The following is a 21,325-nucleotide window of genomic DNA, read 5'->3' on the forward strand; positions in this document are numbered from 1 at the left end:
GCTTATTATCTCTACTTTACAAATAAAAAGAGGCATAGAAAAGTCCTCTGAGTGCATACCAAGTGCTCTCTTGGAGTAGAAGAGGCATGCCATACTTCATTTTCCATTTCTTCTTCTGAGTTTCCCACAGAGAGGCCCTTAAGTGAGTAGAGATTCTGGAATAGGAAAAGTAAAACTCGTAAGTGCTAGGAGAATAGGGTGCATTCTTGTGGCACAGGGTACTTTCATAAGTGGTGAAGAAGAATAGTTGAGAGGTGTGGAAGATAAGGCATTCCTTGGCAAGACTTTAAAACATTAGTATACATCCTTAATTTACTGCATTGGCTGTAGCAGGAAGGTGTGCTAATTCCTAAACATCATAGAAAATTAACAGCAGAGGTGTTCCCAATTGCCTCTTATTGGTGCATCTTTTGAACTGTTTCATTGTTTGATTTGAGCCCTCTTCACGCTGGCCTAGGTTCCAGAGAAAATGGGGGCAAGGGATGAGAACAGATTCAAGAGATATTTGGGAGATAGATTTAATCCTAACAAAAACCCTGTTATCATCAGATGTTAGTATCATTACTCTCATGGAAGAGAAGTAATTTGTACAAGGTCATAAGGTAAACAGCAAAAGTTTCACTTAGGTCTCCTGACTTCAAGTATAAAGATTATCTCAGAATATCATGTATCCTGCCCATGCAGGTGGGGAAATGGTCCAGGTAATTAATATTAAAACTGAGCCTGGGACATAGGCAGTGATACTGAGAATTGGACATTATACTGATGAAGAGATGCTACAGATTGGGCAGGCTTTATTCCCTATACATAAGGAACCATATTTAGCTTTTTAGTAATTCTTTATTTTTTTCCCATTTATTTTTATTAGTTGGAGGCTAATTACTTTACAATATTGTAGTGGTTTTTGTCATACATTGACATGAATCAGCCATGGATTTATATATATTCCCCATCCCGATCCCCCCTCCCACCTCCCTTAGTAATTCTTTAATACTTCTATTTTATTTAGGTTACTGTTTGGAAGCAATGAGTTTAAAACCTTTCACCTACCCATTTCCAGAGACAAGATTTCTTCATGCAGGACCCAACGTGTATAAATTCAAAATTAGATATGGCAACAGCATCAGGTAATTTTAAAACTAGGAGGGTAGCCTTTACAAACACAGGTTAATACATTCCCACAGGTCATTCCTTCTCTGCCTTCACCAAGTCCAGGAGACTGGCTGAAGCAGCACCTTGTAAGCTCTCTTTTCCAGGTATTTTATGTTCTATATATTTATTATTCATATAAGTTTTTAAATTAGTAATAGCATACCTTTGGGGCAGTGGTTCTCAAATTACCTCAGGACCCCTTTGCACTCTTAAAATTGAGGCTTCCAAAGAGTTTTTGATTAAATGAGTCATACCTGTCAATATTTATCATATAAAAATCAAAAGAAAAATTTTAAATAATTACTTATTAACTTTAAAATACTATAACATTTTATTTAAAATAGCCATATTTTAAAAAATTAATAAGATTGGCATTGTTTATATTCCTGGGACTACCCCAGGAATGCAAGGATAGTTCAGTATACAAAAATCAATCAATATAATACACCACATTAATAGAAAGAAGAGAAAAAAGACCACATGACCCTCTCAGTGGATGCAGAAAAGACATTTGACCAAATCGAGCACCCTTTCATGATAAAATTACTCAAACTAGGAATAGAAGGGAGCGTCCTCAATATAAAGTCTATATATGAAAAACCAACAGCTGACAACATACTCAATGGTGAAAAACTTGAGCTTTTTCCTTAAGATCAGGAACAAGATAAGGATGTCCACTTTCATCCCTTCTGTTCATCATAGTACTAGAGTTCTAGCCAGAGCAATTAGTCAAGAAAAAGAAATAAAATGCATATAAATTGGGAAGGAAGAAGTGAAACTATCTCTGTTTGCAGATGACGTGATTTTTTTTTTTCTTTTTTGGCTGTACCACATGGCTTGTGAGATCTTAGTTCCACAACTAGGGATTGAACTTGAGCTTTTGGCAGTGAAAGCATGGAGTCCTCGCCACTAGACTGCCAGGGAATCCCTGACATGATCTTATATGTGGAGAAAGCTAAAGAATCCACACAAACCAACAAAAAATTGTTAAACCTTATCAATGAATTCAGCAAAGTTATACTAAATCAACATCAGTTTATTTGTATACACTAGCAGTAAATTAGCAGTAATTTCTGAGAAGAAAATTAAAACAATTTTGCTTACAGTAGTATCACAAAGAAAAAATTCTTAACAATAATTTCAACCAATGAGGTACAAGACTCGCACACTGAAAACTAATAATATTTCTGAGAGAAAGTAAAGGAGATCTAAATAGAAAGACCTCTGTGGGAATTCCATGGTGATCTAGTGGTTAGGACCCAGCATTTCCACTGTCAGAGCTGGATTTAATCCCTGGTCAGGGAATTTAAGATTCCACAAGCCATGCAGAGAGGCCAAAAAAATTAATTAATTAGATATCTGTGTTCATCGATTGGAAGACTTAATATTGTTAAGATGGGAGTTCCCTGGTAATCCAGTGGTTGGGACTCTGTGCTTTCACTGCCAGGGGCAGAGGTTTGATCCCTGGTTAGGGAACTGTTAATAAGATCCTGCATTCTCTGTGGTGCAGCCAAATATATATATTGTTAAGATGAAAACGGTAGTCAAGCAATCAGCAGATTCAATGTAATCCCTAGCAAAATCCCCATGGCACTTTTTTTGCACCTAAAATTCATATGGAATTTCAAGGGATCCCAAATAGTCAAAACAATCTTGGAAAAGAACAGATTTGGAGTACTCATACTTGCCAATTAAAAAACTTCGTACAAAGCTACAAGTAATCAAAAAGTGTGATACTGCATAAGGACAGACATATAGACCAATAAATAGTATAGAATTGAGAGCCCAGAAATAAAACCTCACTAATATCTATGGTCAATTGATTTTTGACTAGAATGCCAAGAGCATTCGATGGGAAAGAACAGTTTCTTTAACAAATGGTTCTGGGAAAACTGGATATCCACATACAGAAGAATAAAGTTAGACCCTTATCTTACACAATATACTATAGTCAACTAAAAATGGATCAAAGACCTAAATAAGAGCTAAAACTAAAACTCTTAGAAGAAAACATAGGGGCAAATCTTTATGACTTGGGATTTGGCCGTGGTTTCTTAAATACAACACCAAACACACAGGCCTCAAAAGAAATGAGATGAATTGGACTTAGTTGATTTTATAAAATTTATATGTATAAGAACACTACTAACAGAATGAAAAGGAAAACCACAGATGAGAGAAGATATTTGCAAATCATATATCTGATAAGAGCTTAATATCCAGAATATATAAAGAGTTACAACTCAACAACAAAAAGATAAACAATCCAATTGAAAATGGACAAAGGTGTTGAATAGATATTTCTCTAAAGAAGATAAACAAATGGCCAGTAAGCACATGAAAAGATGCTCTGTATTTTTAGTCACTAGGAAAATGCAAATAAATCAAAATTGCAGTGATATACCACTTCACACCTACTAGGATAGCTATAATTAAAAAACAAAACAACAGTTGTTGACAAGGATGTGGAGAAATTGGAACTTTCATACATTGCTGGTGGAAATATAAAATGATGCAGCTACTATGGAAAATGGTTTAGCAGTTCCTCAAAAAGTTGAACATAAAATTACCATCAGTTCAGTTCAGTCCAGTTCAGTCGCTCAGTTGTGTCCAACTGTTTGCGACCTCATGAATCGCAACATGCCAGGCCTCCCTGTCCATCACCAACTCCTGGAGTTTACTCAAACTCATGTCCATCGAGTCGGTGATGCCATCTAGCCATCTCATCCTCTGTTGTCCCCTTCTTCTCCTGCCCCCAACCCCTCCCAGCATCAGGGTCTTTTCCAATGAGTCACCTCTTCGCATGAGGTGGCCTAAGTATTGGAGTTTCAGCTTCAGCATCAGTCCTTCGAATGAACACCCAGGACTTATCTTTAGGGTGGACTGGTTGGATCTCCATGCAGTCCAAGGGACTCTCAGGAGTCTTCTTCAGCACCACAGTTCAAAAACATCAATTCTTCGGTGCTCAGCTTTCTTCACAGTTCAACTCTCACATCCATACATGACCACTGGAAAAACCATAGCCTTGACTAGACGAACCTTATGACCCCGCAATTTCATTCCTAGGTATATGCCCATCACAACAGGGCAAATCTTTTATGATTCTGCTTATATGAAATATTAAAATAGGAAAACTCATAGAGACAAGCTGGGTGGAGGGAAGAATGAGGAGTTATTGTTTAAAGAACACAATGTTTCTATTTGTGGAAATAAGTTTTAGAAATAGGGTAGTGCTGACTGCAAGCCATGGTCTTGAATGTAATAGCTTATGGAAAAACCTGAACGAAATTTTTGGCCAACCCATTAATTAATGCTGCTGAATTATATATTTAAAAATAGTTAAAATGGAAAAGTTGAGGTTATATGTATTTTACCACAACTTTTAAATGTGTAATATTAATTTTAAAATAATGATATACCTATTAAGTTTTAATATATTTTTATTAAAAATAACTATATACTCCAGTATTTTTGCCTGGAGAATCCCATGGACAGAGGAGCTTGCCAAGCTACAGTCCATAAAGTGGCGAAAGAGTCAAACACAACTTTGTGACTAAACCATATTTTCTAAAGCAAAAAATTAATGGGAGGATTGACATCACATTAAATTTCTTCAAATCTCATTAATATCTGGCTTAATAAAAAACTGCTAGATTATCATATTTGCTTTTACATTTATTCTGTTGTGAATTTTTTCTTTTGGTTGAATTACATGAAAAATTTAGCTTTACATATATATGTAGCCTTACATATATTTGCCGACAAAGGTCCATATAGTCAAAGCTATGGTTTTTCCAGTAGTCATGTATGGATGTGAAAGTTGGACTATAGAGAAGGCTCAGCACCGAAGAATTGATGCTTTCAAACTGTAGTGCTGGAGAAGACTCTTGAGAGACCCTTGGACAGCAAGAAGATCAAACTAGTCAATCCTAAAGGAAATCAACTCTGAATATTTATTGGAAGGACTGATGCTGAAGCTGAAGCTCTAATCCTTTGGCCACCTGATGTGAAGAGCCAACTCATTGGAAAAGATCCTGATGCTGGGAAAGATTGAGGGCAGGAGGAGAATGAGCAACAGAGGTGGTTGGATGGCATCATTGACTCAGTGGACGCGAGTTTGAGTAAACTCCAGGAGATGGTGAAGGACAGGGAAGCCGGCATGCTGCAGTCCATGGGAGTGCAAAGAGTTGGACGCTACTAATCAGCTGAACAACAAATACTTGTAGTAGGGAAAGGTAGGAATATGTTAATAGTCTTCTCAGATCATTGTGGATATTCTTCCTTGGCCCTGCATCAAAACTTGACAAGTAAAGAAAACAAAAAAAAACAGAAAAGAAAAAAAAAAACACTTGACAAGTAATAGTTGTTTATTTTGTTTTTAAATTTTTATAATTTTTTTAAATTAAAAAAATTTTTTTTTAATTTTGGCTGCACAATGCAACTTGTGGAATCTCAGTTTCAGGACCAGGGATTGAACCCCAGGCCACAGTAGTGAAAGTGCCGAGTCCTAACCACTAGATCACCAGGAAACTCCGTTTCATTTTTAAAAAATATAGTAGTTTTTTAAAGGTTAGTTGCAATGTGGAATCTGAAATTATATCACTGTACTTTTTGAACTCTGCAACATTAAAATCCATTGGTCTGTCTTGTTCTTTGAAAGCTGATCTGTCTTTTACCTAGAATGATTTTGTAACATGAAGTGTTTCTATGGTCACTTGGAAAATATTGTTTCACTAGCTTATGCAGATTGTTCAAATGTCAACACACTTCATTATACAGTATCAAAAATCAAAAATCATATTTGCTAATATCACTGCCAACCTTATCAGAAAAATGTCTAAGTATTTGGAAGTTGTCAACCCCACAGTGGTGGATAAAAGTTTTCCACAATTCGAAATTTTGCTTGAAATCCAAAAATTTACCCTTAACAACAAATACTGTCAGTTTTATTGATAAGCTCACTGTTCACTTTTGAGAAAATGTCTGTCACATTCCCAGGTCCGAATAAGCACCGTAGTTTATCTGTCAGCTGATCAGTCAAGTAAAATATGAAAAAGTAAGTGGTTCAGTTTGCAACTTAAACAGTCATGCAGGCACTTCTCCTCAGGAGAACCATCATCTTCTGGTATGCTGCAGAAACACTTTATCCATACTTCCTGTTTTAGCACATAATATATTAAAAATGCATTATTTGGGGGGGGTGAGATTTATAGAATTATTAAGGCTTTACCTCTTCCTCTAAGATATTAAATGAAATTGGAATTTTTTTTTCCTGTGTGGTGGCGAAGATGGCTACAATTGCTAGTACAGTTTAGGGCAACTGACTAGATCTGTGCTAAGGAACCAGTATTTTCACCACCACAGATTTTGCAGTACTGATACAAATGTCAGCATAGTGAAAAAGGCAAGTAATATCTTAGTATTATTATGAAACTAGTTTTGCCCTTGGAGACTCCTTGAAAGGGTCTTGAGGACCCCTGTAGGTCCGCAGATTACACTTGTACTACTGGTCTAATCAATTATTAACTTCACCGGTGGAAATGTCAGGTCTTGGCAGGGTAGTGGAGAAGATATTTTGGTACAGCCTCCTACTGGTCTGCAGTCTACCCCACCTAGTGAGCTCTTCTTCCCTTGAGCACTGAGTCAGCACACACAATTGTTATTTAGTTATGTTCCCTTAGCTCATTGGAAATGTCATTTTTACTAGAGTCTGTTGTCTCCAGAGCTTTTCTTCTTGGCTTACTTACTTCTTGTCTGTTTACCTTCTAGAGGGGAAGAGGCAGAAAACAAGGAAGTCATCTTCCAGGAGCTGGAGGTAGGGAGAGGAGCAGACAGCTTCTGGGAATGTTGTTTTTTAAGCTGAGGATGCATCCCTACTTAGCTTTTAGTTGTTTCCTACAAACTGAGTCACAATCTCTGTTTGATTACTTGACTTCTCCCTGCCACATTTCCTCTGCAGAGAAAGGTTACTGTTTTTCCAGGGAAATTAAAGCCTATACTCTTTCTCAATTTTCCTAGTTGAAGTGTCAGCACCTTTGAGGCTAAGAGTTATTTTGTTTCCACTAGAGTTCCCAGCCATGGGCAGCTGTCTTTTGTGGCGGCTGGCATAGAGAAAGCATCCGGAGGACTGCTGCCTTCCAGGCCTCTGGGAAACCTCACCATCCCAACCACAGCCTGGTACTTGACGTTCAGGAAGCTCAACTGTAAATACACAGACAAGGCTGCTGTGTCTTCATTTTAATTGGAAACATTTGCATCTGCCATATTTCCACTTCATTTTCATTCCTTTCCTACCCAACTCTAATGGCTTTAGATTTTCCCACAAGAAGAAGACAAAGAAGGTGGACAGATTTGTAAACTGGTGAAAGCATTGGACAAGGAATTAGAGTTCTGGGTGCTGGCCCTGGTTTCTAGTCCTGGCTGAGCCACTAAGAAATGTGTGAGCCTTAGCAAATCGCTTATCTCTCTGGGTCTTATTTGCCTCATTCATAACATGAGAGTTTTAAACTAGTGTATTCTTTTCTAACTTCATGACTGAGTGATCTATGACTGCTGTGATTTATAAAGACATATGCTGCCACATTTCAAAGAATTTGAATATAATTACATACACAAATGCAAAACTGTGAAACCAAGAAGTTGAGTCAAAGCCTTAAAGGTACTCTTTAGCTATGTGTTGAAAAATACATTAGGATCTTTGAGGACTCATTATAAATAACAATTATTTTAACATAGGACCATGACAGTTATCTGCTTATTTTAATTATGAGTAAAGCAAAATTTATTTCACTTTGCTTCACTTAATATGGGCAGAGAAAAGCTCAAGGCAGTAAAGGATTGCAAACAGTCATTAGAACCAATGAAACCTGGATTTGAACTCTAGTTCTGCCTTCACAGTACGATTTTTGGGAAATTTGTCTTCCTTATCTGAGACTGTTTCTTTACCTGTCAGTAGGATTGATAAATAATATCAGTTTTCAGGATTGTAGTGAGGTTTAGAAATAGAAGTATGCAGTTCATGCTGCACAGTAGTTCATCTGATGGAAGCTAGAGAACACCTATATACATTTATAATCATATAAAAATGTTGCTTTTTTAAAACATTTATTGATTTATTTGGCTGCACCGGGTCTTAGTTTCAGGATCTTCAGTCTTTATTGCAGCATGTGAACTCTTTGTTGCAGCATGCAGAATCTAGTTCCCTGACCAGGGATCAAAACCAGGCCTCCTGCAATGGGAATGTGGAGTCTTAGCCATTGGACCACCAGGGAATTCCCTAAAACTTTTTGAAGTGCTTTTTATATGCTCCTTTTTTTTAAACTCTCATTAGTTTTGCAGCAGAAGTTATCCTTTGTCATTCACTTAGAAAACATATATTGATAAGCAGTTTAGTCTAATGGTTAGGAGTGTAAGCACTGGAGCCCCAGTGCCTGGGTTCGTGTCTTAACTTCATCTTTACTATCTGTGTAGCCTTCCATAAGTCACTGTACCTCTTTCTGTCTTAGTTTCTTCGTCGGTAAAATGAGGATAATAGAAATCTTTTATCTTAAAGGGTTCTTGAGTAGTGGTGAGTGCTTGGTCATGTCCGACTCTTTGCCCATATACTAATAAGCATAGGTTAATTAGAGACTAAATAATTAAGATTTAAAGAGAGTAGAAGAAAAGGTTTGACATAAGCAAAAGCAAAATAAGTACATATAAATAAATACCAATATTATTCACTGGGGCTTTCCTGGTGGCTCAGATGGTAAAGAATCCACCTGTAATGGGGTTAATCCCTGGCTAGAGAAGATCCCCTGGAGAAGGGAATGGCTACCCACTCTAGTATTCTTGCCTGGAGAATTTCATGGACAGAGGAGCCTGGTGGGTTGCAGTCTATAGAGTCATAGAGAGTCCAACAGAACTGAGCAACAAATCCAGTATCTATTTGTTGAGGACCTGTTATGCTTCATCCACTATGGTAGAGAAGGGATGCTGAGATAAATCAGGTATATATTCTACTTCAAGAAGATTTCTTGGTAAAGAAAATAAAAATATGTGCATAGAGGGAATTCTCTGGCAGTCCAGTGGTTAGGTCTCAGCACTTTCACTGCTGGGCCAGAGTTCAATCTCTGGTCAGGGAATTAAGATTTCACAAGCCTGGAGGCACAGAAGGGGGAAAAAAAAAAAAAGATGCCGCCCAAGGCTAACTACTGTGAAATTTGAGACCTATAGTTAATTCAACTTGGGAAATCAGGGAAAATTTTGTGGAGGACATGGCTTTTGAGTTGTGCCATAAAAGGGTAAGTAGAATTTAGTCATATGATGATAGACTAAAAGGGTATTTCAGGCAAGAGCAGAGAAGTGGAGAAGTGGAAGGTATATTCAGGGAATAGCTAGTAGTTTGACTTTAAAAGAGTATAGGGTATGTGAAGAGCCGTGATAAAGATAAATTGATAGATTGGCTGAAATTAGTCTTAAAGTTATTTCACATTTTTGTTTTTTCAGGATTCTATTCGTGCAGTCTTAGGAAACCTGGATAATTTACAGCCATTTGCTACAGAACACTTTATTGTATTTCCCTGTATCCTTTCTTTCCTGGGTGGAAATGAACTACAATTCACACTGTAGATTCAAGTGGAAGCAGCAAACCCATGCAGTTTGGAGGGTAGGTCAAGGAAAGGAGATGGAGTCTTTTCTCTAAAATAGTACTCAGGGATTCATACTGGCTACATCCTCACTCCTTAGCACATTTCCCAGATAAAAGCAAATGGGAAAGAGTGTCCCATCTGAAGTTCAAACATGGGGAAACTGTCTTGGTCCCTTATCCATTTGTTTTCACTCTGTACGTGGAGATGAAATGGTTTCATGAAAATCTGTCACCAGGTAAGTAGAAGGATGGAAGTGTAGGTAGTGGAGAAGGAAAAGGGGGAGGTTGAACATCCACAGGTTAGCAGAGCTGAAATAGTGGTGAAATAGCCAGATTGAGCCTGAACACTGACACTGCAGAAGTCCGGAGCATGTCCTCCAAGCTAGACTGCCTGGTTCAAATCTTGGTGGATTTGCCACTTAAGAGTGTGTAACCTTAGATAAATTACTCTATATTTGTATGCCTCCTTTGTGAAATGGTGAAAACTAATAATAGTCATTGAGTTGTTGAAAATATTAAATGTGTACTGGGAAATGGAAAGTACAGTGTGACTTAGGGTAATAACTCAATGAAAAATAACCTATGATATAAATAATTCCTTCCATTTTAGAGTATTTAATGACTTTCATCTTAGTAATATCTTAAAGATATCTCCCAATTTTTAATCTCTGGGGGCCATTGCTATTTTTACAAATAGAGAGACAAGGAGACATCTACCAGTTTGATTTGGAAAAAAAAAGTACAAAGGCATTATCTCAAGATACCTCAATTCATTTGTCACTGATGCTATAAGTTCCACCTTTTTTCTTTCATAATAGGGATCATCCCCTTCTAAGTGACTTATTGTTATAATATTATCTGTGTCAGACTTTTTAGCTTGTAGATGACAATAAAATAAGGGAGAAAAAAAGTTTGAAGACAGTAATTCTAGGAAAAGTGATACCAGGTGAAAGGGAAAAGGGCACACACCAAAGGTTTATCTAGGACCAGTTCTAAGAAGTCAGTAAAGAAACAGCCTTGCTTCATTATGATATTCAAATTTCCTATTGTAGGAAAATCAGTGAACAGCAGTCCTCTTGGGTTGGTAAGTTTGCCTTTTCTGTATGAAATGAAAATTGCCTTTATTGCCTCTTATTATCTCATGTTTTGCTGTTGAATCTTCTTTTTTGCCCCTTGGTTGTTGCCCAGGTCCAATAAGAATTGTATACTTGAGAATTTTTTATCTTCTTGGCTAGATTTCTGAGACTTTGTCTATCCTTACTTACAAAGCTGATGTTAAAAGCTGCCTTTGGCAATTTAAAGATGGGCAGTTCTCTTAACGGTGCCCTCATGTGAGCAACTCTGGAAAAGGAAGAGTCTCAGGAAACTGGTTGCTCTCTGAAGGTCCTAGAAGAGAGGAAAGCAGCAGAAGCTGTGCTGAAGAAACGAAAACTCAGAGAAGTGCCCAGCTCCCCAGCCAGGCCAGAGCTGGACAGGTCAGTGGTGTTGGGTGAGGCGCTGAACCCTGCATTTGAGTTAGGCCTTGCCCTCTGTTGGGGCGAGTCACTCTGTCTCAGGGCTTCATTCATAGCTGCTATTTGGGTGGGTGGACTAAGGGAAGGAAGCAAGTTGGTATTTGCAATGTAATTTGCAAATCTACTTCCTCAGCAAAGTAGAATTCTTCTGTTTATTATTCTCAGTGAGGACTAAGGGAGTTCCCTGGTGGTCCAGTGGTTAGGACTCTGCGTTTCCACTGCAGGGGCCACAGGTTCCATCCCTGGTTGGGGAACTAAGATCTTGGTGGCTCAGGGGTAAAGCATCCACCTGCCGATGCAGGAGACGCAGGTCTGATCCCTGGGTCGGGAAGATCCCCCGAAGAAGGAAATGGCAACCCACTCCTGTGTTCTTGCCTGGGAAATCCCACGGATAGAGGAGGCTGGCAGGCTGCAGTCCACGGGGTCTCAAAGAGTCGGATAGGACTGAGCCGCTAAACAACAAGCCGAGCAGTGCAGCCAAAAAAGAGAAAGGAAAAAGAAAAGGCACTCAGAAGGCATAAGATCTGAAGCCCCACAGTATTATACATGAACATAGAGAAAGCCTCAAAAGAGTGAGAACGAATAAAATATAATCTTATTTTATGCAGTGAGCAGTATATCTTTGTGCCTGCTCTCACTTTTCCGGTGGTTGTGTCTGCTGCATGTGGAGCCTGTGCAGCTTTTGGAACTCTACCTTAATTTAAGAGGTAGTACAGGCCGAACATAGTTGTCTGTAAGAGGGTATGCCTCAATTACTGGCTGAAGTGCTGCAGATTACGGGGAGTGTTGAGCACAACTTTTAACATGTTGAAGTTACTAATGTAGGGGCTGCTTATTTCTTCTTTTGATTCTCTGTCAGGGACAGAATGAGTCAGTAAGACAATTCAGTTGTTCATATTAGCACCCACAGAGAGATGCTGGAATAATCCAAGGTATGGTTTGCTCCCCAACCCAAAGTGCTTTCAGCTCAGGTTCACAGAAAGCAGCTGTTCTTTTCCTGGTACTATGTGGGCACCAAGATATACAAGGGCAGTGGGGACGTATGGGGCTGTGAGGGTGGACCACGAAGGAGCTGACCCCTACACTGTCCAAACGCACATGTCAGTGAAGAGGTGGGAAATTCCTTTCCCAGACAGGTACGATGTGAGGGTGCTTGGAGGTATGAAGTTTTGCTTGGTTCTGTTTGACTGAATTTTTCACAGAGATGGGGCCTCATATCTTCCCTTTCTCTGTGTTTTGATGCCCAAGCAAATATTTCAAAATCCTGCTGTCAATCACATTTTCCCTTTCTCAACCCCTAGATTCCCAAGTGTCTCAAATTGTGATTCTCCTGTGAATTAAAGCAGCACCCAAAGAGAATTTGGCCACACAATTTATTCTGCAGGCCAGGAGTGGCATAAAAATAGCCAACCTGCTGAAATATTCATCTGGGACACTTTTGCTTGAATGTGATGATGTTGCCGCTGCCAGTAATGTTTCTTGGGCTTTTTTCTCCCACTTTAGGGCCAAGATGGGGACTTCCAGTCAAGGGCTCAGCAAAAAGAAGCCCCCTATGGAAACCAGGAGGGTATGCACCAAAATGGAGACTTCAAGACTCTTGGCTATTTCTGTTTGGTTACGAGTCAGGATTCCTGTTACCAGCACATCTTGGTCCTAAGTACAGACTGAATTCACCGCACTCATTCTCAGGTTTCCCTGTCTGCAGAACAACTTTCAGCCATCCACCCTTGCCACAGCCTGTCCTAAATGTAGCTGCATAATACACACATTGATGAATCCTTTTGTTGAAAAGCCTTCTCTTAGCTTAAAGAGCTGCTTTTTTATACTCTGCAGTTGAAAAAGAAAATAGGTCTGAGTTGAGGTGAGATCCAGTGTAGAATTTTTTTTTTTCGAAAGCTTTTTGCCCTCATCTGCACTGGAGTCTGAGTCTGGGAACATCTAATTTTTACAGACAAAATAGGTTTGTATCAGCACAGGATACTGGCAAAAGAAAACTTCATTTAGAGCAGTGATGGGTCGGCCTCAATAATACTTGATTCATTTTGTGAGGTCTGTTCTCCATTTAGATATTCATACATCTGCTACTCCTCCATTTTAGGGCTTCTTTTCCATAATAGTCCCTAAAATAATGCCCTTTTTCCTTGAAATAGCTGTTATTTGTGACTTTTCTGACTCTCCACCATAGCTCCAAAGCAACTCTGACCTTTATTTCCTAGCTCACCTCCCTCACCTTCCCAGGATCCAAAACATGATCAGTTATTGAGTAAATATTTACATATTCATTCATGCAGGAAACATTTATTGAGTATCTACTGTGTGCCAAGTACTAACAAGCACACTCTCCCCTAAAAGTGCTGAAAGTGTAAAGCTGGGCAGACAATTTATGATAAATGTGCTATGAACGGGAATAAAGGAAGCCCAGGGGACAAAGGGACCACAAAGGAGAACCTCACTGAGAAGAGGTGGATGTGAGAGAGTTCCCAGAGTAGGTCTTAAAGGTCTTAAAGCCACCTTCAAGATCACAGGAACTCCCTAAAACATTTTTAAGCAGAAAACTGAAGTGAGTTTCATTTCTAAACAATTCTGTCCCCTGTTTGCCAGGCACTGCGTTAGGTGCTGGGGTGTACACAAACATATAAAATCTAGTTTTTTTCCAGGAGTTTACCATTTAGTTGGAGTAGAGTGAACCCTCAAAGATGAAGACCTCTGCCTCTGTGGGCAGGGGCAGGGTTCAGAGTCATGTTATACCCATGGCCAACTGGCCTGTGGAGTGATTTTAGCAGATGGTTTCCCTCTATGCTCTCATCCTTTCGAGAGGGAAGAAGAAGAATTTAGAAAGTACAGGAAGAGTACATGAAGCTCTGGAGAACAAAGACACTTTATACAACCAAGATAATTACTAATAAAGAACACTTCCCTCACTCTCTACCCTTTGTACCTTCCTATTCTTAGTCTGACGCATCATTTCCCTAAAGAACCCACAGTTTCTTAACTCAACATAATTACCTTGTCAACCTGATACCGGGTTAGAAAAAACTCTGAGAAAAAAAGAAAAGGAACATGTTTATTGATTTTGACTCAAAGCCCAAATGGTCTCCATTGTAGACCCTGTTCCCAGAGAGCAGACATCTCCTAAATTAACGTGATCACAGTGACTGTTAGTGCAAGTCACTTGAGCCGGAAGAATCAAACTTGCTGCTATGGTCCAGTGCTTAATATCTTCGCTCCCCTTTGGGGGAAGTTAAGGTGTAGAAACACAGTCAGTATGGATTGTGCACATCTGTACACATAGGGAGCCTGTGCAGGGAAAGCTTAGAATACAACACATACCTGAATAAGATCTCGGTTTCATCAGAGGTGTTTTGGGAGAATGGCTAAGAAGGACAGACTCATTCCTTTTGTTACTTCAGCTCCCAGATCTAGAGATCTAGACTTTAAAAGGATAAAAAATGGAAGAGAGCAGATGAATGGTTCAGAAGGCAAACAGACTGCCGTGCATGTAGCTTTCTTTTCCACCTCTGCTTGAACTGCACTTCCAAGCAGAGGTGACCCTGTACGTACAGTGGACAGCTTTGCATCAGGTTTTCAGGGTATTGTGTGTGGCTGGATGTCCTGGATGGTACCCTCAGTTTTATTTCAGGCTATAATGTTTTTCCTCTCTTACAACATTTGCCTGAGGAAACCTCTGTCAAGATTTCAGGAGAGCACAAAGACTCTCTTAACCACGGAAATTTCCACTGGTTCAGGGATAGGCTGTACCTCTGCCCCAGGGCCTTTGCACTTCCGGTCCCCACTTCCAACCTTAGTAGATGCTTTCCTTAGGACCAATGCAACAGGATTTAAATTGCAAACTGTAGTTTCCTTAAGTTCATGAGAATCATTCCCTCAAGCTAGAAATCATATCTAGGTCCTCTAAATTCCCCTCCACCTATATAGAAGTGAGAGGTAGTCTCCTTCTGGCCCAAGAGGTCTTTTCACTTTTATAGGAGTATGACTTAGGTAGCTGCCCATGTGGTCTGGGACTTAAGGGTTTGTGGAAGAGCTTACCAGCAGTATCAGCTCATGCTTAGCATGGAGGATCTGTCCTCCCTTTCCTGGCAATGCTGTGCCTCTGCCCCTGTGATACACCCTGACAGTCGGCAGCCCCTTGCTACAGAATTCTTCACTGGCAAAATGGCTCAAGGAACTCCCCAGCACTGCTGGGTAGTCAAGCCTCAGGTTTTGCCTCAATGAGGGAAGTGACCAGTTGTCAGTGTTTCCCAAAAAGAAATTATATAAACTGTTTCTGACTATCAAGGTGTCTCAGAGAATATTATAGGCTTGGAACCAGGCTACAGAGTGTCCCCTTCAAAGTACAAAGGAAGGTCTATACGGCAGTAGCACAGGGAGAAATAATAAGATTGTGTGGTAGTATGCTGGCTGCTTATGCCACAGTCATGTTTCTGCTGGCTCTAGCCATGTTGATCATATTTACATGTTAATGGCAATGTGCCCTTGTACATCGTGTCCTTGTCTGGAATGCCCTGTTCTCTTTGACTCCTTGATGCTGTCCATTGAGACCCCACTTAAATAACACTTCCCCTGTGAAGTCTTCTGTGTCTAACCACTACCCACTCTCTTCACATCCTTCTCAGCAACCACAGCACTCTATATAGACTGATAGGGTAGTCTTATCACACTGACTTATAGTACTTAGTTTATACGTCAGTTTTACCACATAGATTACACTTTTCTCCAAGGTAAAATAAAGGTCCTCCTGATTTCTGAAACCTTGAAATTCTGTCCTTGGCAATAGCTGGCACTCAGAAACATGGAATGGTAAGGTACACCCTGCTTGGTTTGTTCTTGTCTGTTAAACATTATGATTTTAGAAGGACAGTGTTTAGGAAGCTGAAATGGGAAAAGGACAGTCCTATAGAAGGAAAAATAGATCCTGCCTGGGCAGTCTGAAGCCAGACCCCAGCACTGATGTGAAATCTCTTCACCAGCAAATAGCATTCAGACCCCCAAGCTGGAAAAGAGTAAAGTTTAAGACTTTTCTTGGTCTTTTCATCAGAACAGAGAAAGAAAAACCCAGCAAGAATGCCAGAAGACCCCAGGATTTGATGTCACTGATGTCCAGGACCAGGGTAGGTTCTTTTTTTTTTTTTTTTTTTCAGTGTAGGTTCTGAGAAATTCATATTTGTTCTCCCCTAATAAGCATCCTGTCCTCTTTAGCCCCCTGATGAGCAAAGCAGCACGGAGCTCTGAGTCTGGGCACACTCCGTGGGCGATGTGCCTTGCTCCCGTGGAGGTGCTTGTTGGCCATGCAGTCTGGGGCGTGCTCTTGGGTAATAGAAGCCCCTGCAGTTCCCAAATGCAGTGAAAGAGGCAATGCATGTTCTTCTTGTGCTTCTGATAGCAAAATTGATGCTCCCACAGTTTCAGAACATTCCATATAAGTTTTACAGAAAAGTTGGGAGGGATATGCTTTGCTTTTCTATTCCAGAGAACAATCTCTGGGAAGCTGTCTTTCCTCGTCTTCTCTTTGGGGCATTAGTGTTAATATCGAAGGTGCAGATGGTGCTCGGCAGGGGCTGGGAATGCATGTCAGGTGTCGCCCTTTCTGCTTGCTGATCTTTCACTCAGCATGAGGATTCAGTATGGATGCAGTTATCACAGATGCAGGCACATGAGCAAAGTGAGTGCTCCAACAAGTTGTCAGTCCGTGTGTAGACACACAGCCATGGTAGGTGTCTAGGATTTGAGCTGACTTTGAAAATACTCCAAGGTCAGAATAGCCCCTTACTGAGCGGGGATGAAGTTGAGAGGATCAGAGCAAGCAGTGCATCTGGCTCCAGCCACCCTGGTTTGAGGCCGCCCTTGGCTCGTGCTCGCTGTCCTGCCTCCTCCTGCTCACGTGCAGGCCGTGCTCTCCCTGCCTGAGTGTTCCCTTGCAGATCCCAAGTGGGAGGACGGCCCGGCGGGGACGACTATCCCACCACCACAGCAGAGCAGTCCACCTCCAGCTGAGGGGCCCGCAGAGCTGGGAACCAGTGGCTTCTTTGGGTTTCTGACGTAAGACAGACTTCTCTCCTGCCATTAAACTTACCCCCATGGAAGCTCTCAGGGAAAGTAGACTAGAAAAGAAAGCAGATTACCCTTATAATCTCTATTTTGTGCAGAACAAATGATGGAAATGAGATAGAGCTTTAGGGTCCTAACTAACCTACCCCACCCTGATGTGCCCAGCATTGAATCTGATATCCTAAATGTTACTTGGAAAACTATTCTTATTGTGTTTGGGTTATTCAGTTGATTTCATTACTAAAATAGTTCCATTCTTCTCTCTGAACCTAGGCTCTGTCTTCAGAGTCCTTTTTGCAGAGTACAAAACAAATCCTTTCATCTATCTAAAGCTCAGCCGTCCCATTGCTATTGTTCTTTATTTATACATCCAGAGTATAATTTAACTTGGGTACCTTTTCAAATGCTGTTTTAGACTTGAATTTCCAATCAGTGGTCCCAGAGCAGAAATGCCCTAGCTAATAATAGAGCCCTAATGGGACCTGGGAGACAGGAACTGGACCTCTGGAGTCTCAACCTGCTCTGCTCTCCTTCTGCAGCTCTCTCTTCCCGTTTAGGTATTTCTTCAGAAAGAGCAGCCAGTGAGCCTCCTAAATGCAGCAGTGGGAAGAGCATTGGCTCCCGATGTGGCCCTCCCCACTCTACTCTCTGCTTATGACGTTCCAGTCAGGGAGAACGAAAGCCCAGGCTCCCTGAGTCCTCTTGTGGGTTTGTCCTGTCATTTGCCTCTTTACAAAGGAATGTCCTCCCCCAATTTAAGTCACTAAGAGTGTAAGTTTCTAAAATGCTCTAGTCTGAGAATTTTACAGCCCAATGGGCCAGTTGGGTCTTTCATCTCTAGCACTTTGATTTCTAATGACAATAAATTATTTATGAAGCCTTATTGACTGAGTTTTCGTGGGGGTAGAGAGAGAGCACTCTTTTCTCAAGATACAGGGATACAGTGGTTGACGGAACACTTGGGGCAGGCGGGGCCTGTACCTGACCTCACATCGGCAACGCTCCCGGCGGGGCGAGAGGACGGGGCTTGCAGGGCTCCGTGTCCTGAGTCCTGCTGCCCCTCAGGGGATCATGTCTTGTCAGTTCACCCCGTTCAGCCCCAAGATACAATCTCTTGGTAGATAAATTCTTCTCAGCTAGCTACTCCTTTGGCTTTTGACAGTAATGCAGACCAGTTTACTGGATTAACTTGAAGTCAGTGTAAGTTAGAGGCATTTTTTTAACTGTAGAGATGACCAGAATTAGAATAGGCCACTTTGTAAGGTAATGAGCCCTTGTCACTCCTACTCTTTGAACAGAGCCGATTATCTGTCATGCTGGAAGTTTCTCATGGTGAATGGAGAGGTTAGGGCTGGACTGCTAAAGGGGTCTCTTGGAGACCGCTTGTTCTGATACCTTTCCCGTAGGTGGGGAGGACAGATGAGGTGGGCTACTGAAGGGCCTGGGACCTGAGGGGAGAAGGGCTGAAGGGGAAGTCACTGTGTGTGAGGACTGGAGGACTAGGGACAGATTGTGTTTACAGCCTTTGCCCTCCTGTCCCAAACACAGCCTGCTTTACAAAGCTGTCCAGAGGCTCAGCTCCAGAGTCTGGAGATCTGAGTAGTGCTATTCTGACTTCCAAGCTTACAATGAACCCTTGGCAAAGTCACTTTCCGTCCTGGTTCTTATTTTCTCATCTGGAAAATGAAAGGGTAGGATCTGATGAGCTCTCAAGTGCCTTCCAGCTCTGGCTGGCTGTGTGGTTGGCTCTGCTTCTTTGAGCAGGTCAGTGAGACTGTAGCCCTGGGGTGTGCGGAGCCAGAGTTAGCACAGGCTTCCTTCTGATTTCTCCCCTGCCCCAGCCCCTGTGGCTCTCGCTGATGTGGGGTCTTTTTCTAACTTGCCGCATTCTCGCCCCAAGTCTAATTTAGCACCATGCATGAACAGCAGATTTGGGTTCCAAATCAGCCCTGCCATGAACTAGCTGTGTGACCTTCAGTAAATTTCCTTCTCTGAACCTTAGTTGCCTCACCTGCAAAACCAGAGCCAGGGCTGGATTAAATGATTGGATCTGCTGGGGTTGATGGCTTCAGGCTCTTCCAAGAGATGGTCCCTGTTATTCCAGGAACTAGGGGGAGCCCCACCCTGCAGCTGAACCCCAGAATGAGAAGTCATCCACTTGACAGTGCAAGTGAAGCTCTGAAACGAACTTAGAACCCCCACCCCACTCTCCTCTGGCTCTGCCATGAAGCACCTCTCAGGATATCCCCACTGATACCATCAGTGAGATGCTATCACCTCCCTTGTCCATAAGAATCTCCTCTCCACCCTTACCTTTGCAGTGGGTAAAAGAGATAGGCAGGGCTGAGTTTAATCACTAAGGTTGGGCTGGCAAAGCCCGAAACAGAAGTGTCCTGCCTGAGGTCACACAGCAAAGAAGAGAACCCAGGTGGCCACAGATCAGCCCAGTCCAGAGCCCTCTCTTCCCAGGCGCACACACTGCCCCCTCTGCCTGGGAGTGGTCCTGGCCTTCCCTCTACACCTCACTTGCTGGAAAGCAGGAACTACCCTCTGAGGACCACACCTCAGAGACGAGCAGGATCTCCCAGGTGGTTTTGCTGTGAGGCTTCGGGCAGAAGAGAGGCAGGCCTGAAAGCTGATCTCCAAGAAGGCGTGGCTCCAGGATGATGGCGAATAAAAAGTCTGAGAGCCAGCACCGTCTGGAGACCAGCAGGAGGCAAGAGGAGCCATTCAAGAATCCATTCAGAAGCGGTGAGCTCAGAGACAGCAAGAACCCGGGAGAGCCTGGGGCTGTAGCGAAGGGTCCTACACGCCCAGATGGGACAGGTGGAGGGAGGCAGAGGTTTGTGCTCCAGATGGTGGAGGAGATTTCCAGGGAGAATCACTGCAGTGGGCTGATATGCGAGTCACACTGGGACAGCTGCTCACACTCATACCCGTTCAGAGAGGATGGGTACACACATACATGCACATACACATTCACCCAAAGGCACACACAAGGAAAAGGCAGCCCCTCAAGGCATGCCTCACCCCAGTCAGACAGACCAGCCTAGCCCTGGCTCATTCACCCGGAGGCATGCAGCATTTAAAGAACTCCTCCCCAACACCTGCACACCCACCTAGAACATTTATTCACCCTCTGTGTTTCAGATGCCCATGGCGTGCCCCCAAACCCTGCTCCTCTGCCTGCTGCTCCTGGTGGCCACTGAAGGCCAGAGTCAACAGGCCGCCATCCCAGGCTGCCACTTGCACCGTAAGTGACTCTAGGAGCAGAGAGCTGGGTGGAAGCAAAGAGCTGATGGACTGGACCAAGGTGGGGCAGGCAGCACCCACGAGGGACCCAGTGAGGCTCAGGCAACAGGCACTGGGCAAGCCTTCGCCACGGCACTATCTACCACTCCCCTGTCTCCTTCTAGCCTTCAACGTGACGGTGCGAAGTGACCGCCAAGGCACCTGCCAGGGCTCCCATGTGGCACAGGCCTGTGTGGGCCACTGCGAGTCCAGTGCCTTCCCTTCCCGGTACTCCGTGCTGGTGGCCAGTGGTTATCGACATAACATCACCTCCGTGTCTCAGTGCTGTACCATCAGCGGCCTGAGGAAGGTGAGGGGGCTGAGCTCGGCAGCGGCTCACTGGGGGTGTGGGGACAGAGGAGGCAGGGATCTAAGATGGCCTGAGAAAGGAGCCTGCAACAGACACGCACCTCTCCTATAGGTGAAGGTGCAGCTGCACTGTGGGGGGAGCCGGAAGGAGGAGCTGGAGATCTTCACGGCCAGGGCCTGCCAGTGTGACATGTGTCGCCTCTCACGCTACTAGCCCATCCTTCCCCATCCCCTTCCCCTTGGTCACAGGGTTTAGAGTTGGAGTGTATCCTATATTTCCTGAACCTCAGTAAGGATAACAAGTCCAACCCTCTGAGAAGAGGGGGTTTTCTGCCTCTTTCCCACCTCCGCCTGACTTCCGAAC

General features: G+C 42.4%; 2 protein-coding genes across 2 annotated transcripts; both read left to right on the forward strand.

Moving 5' to 3' along the window:
* Positions 1-1,026: 1,026 nt before the first annotated feature.
* MAJIN (membrane anchored junction protein) lies at positions 1,027-17,351 on the forward strand. Its single transcript, XM_061158716.1, has 8 exons — positions 1,027-1,127; positions 6,922-6,967; positions 9,640-9,715; positions 9,892-10,017; positions 10,834-10,865; positions 11,165-11,256; positions 16,352-16,424; positions 17,235-17,351. The coding sequence occupies exons 1-8, from the start codon at positions 1,027-1,029 to the stop codon at positions 17,349-17,351; spliced, it is 663 nt and encodes a 220-aa protein (XP_061014699.1).
* A 2,652-nt stretch (positions 17,352-20,003) lies between these two features.
* On the forward strand, positions 20,004-21,198 carry GPHA2 (glycoprotein hormone subunit alpha 2). Its single transcript, XM_061164128.1, has 4 exons — positions 20,004-20,112; positions 20,512-20,614; positions 20,778-20,962; positions 21,074-21,198. Exons 2-4 carry the CDS (start codon positions 20,512-20,514, stop codon positions 21,173-21,175), a joined length of 390 nt encoding a protein of 129 aa, XP_061020111.1. The 5' UTR covers positions 20,004-20,112; the 3' UTR covers positions 21,176-21,198.
* Positions 21,199-21,325: the final 127 nt, after the last annotated feature.

The sequence above is a fragment of the Dama dama genome, chromosome 2 (assembly GCF_033118175.1).
Source record: "Dama dama isolate Ldn47 chromosome 2, ASM3311817v1, whole genome shotgun sequence".
NCBI lineage: Eukaryota > Metazoa > Chordata > Mammalia > Artiodactyla > Cervidae > Dama > Dama dama.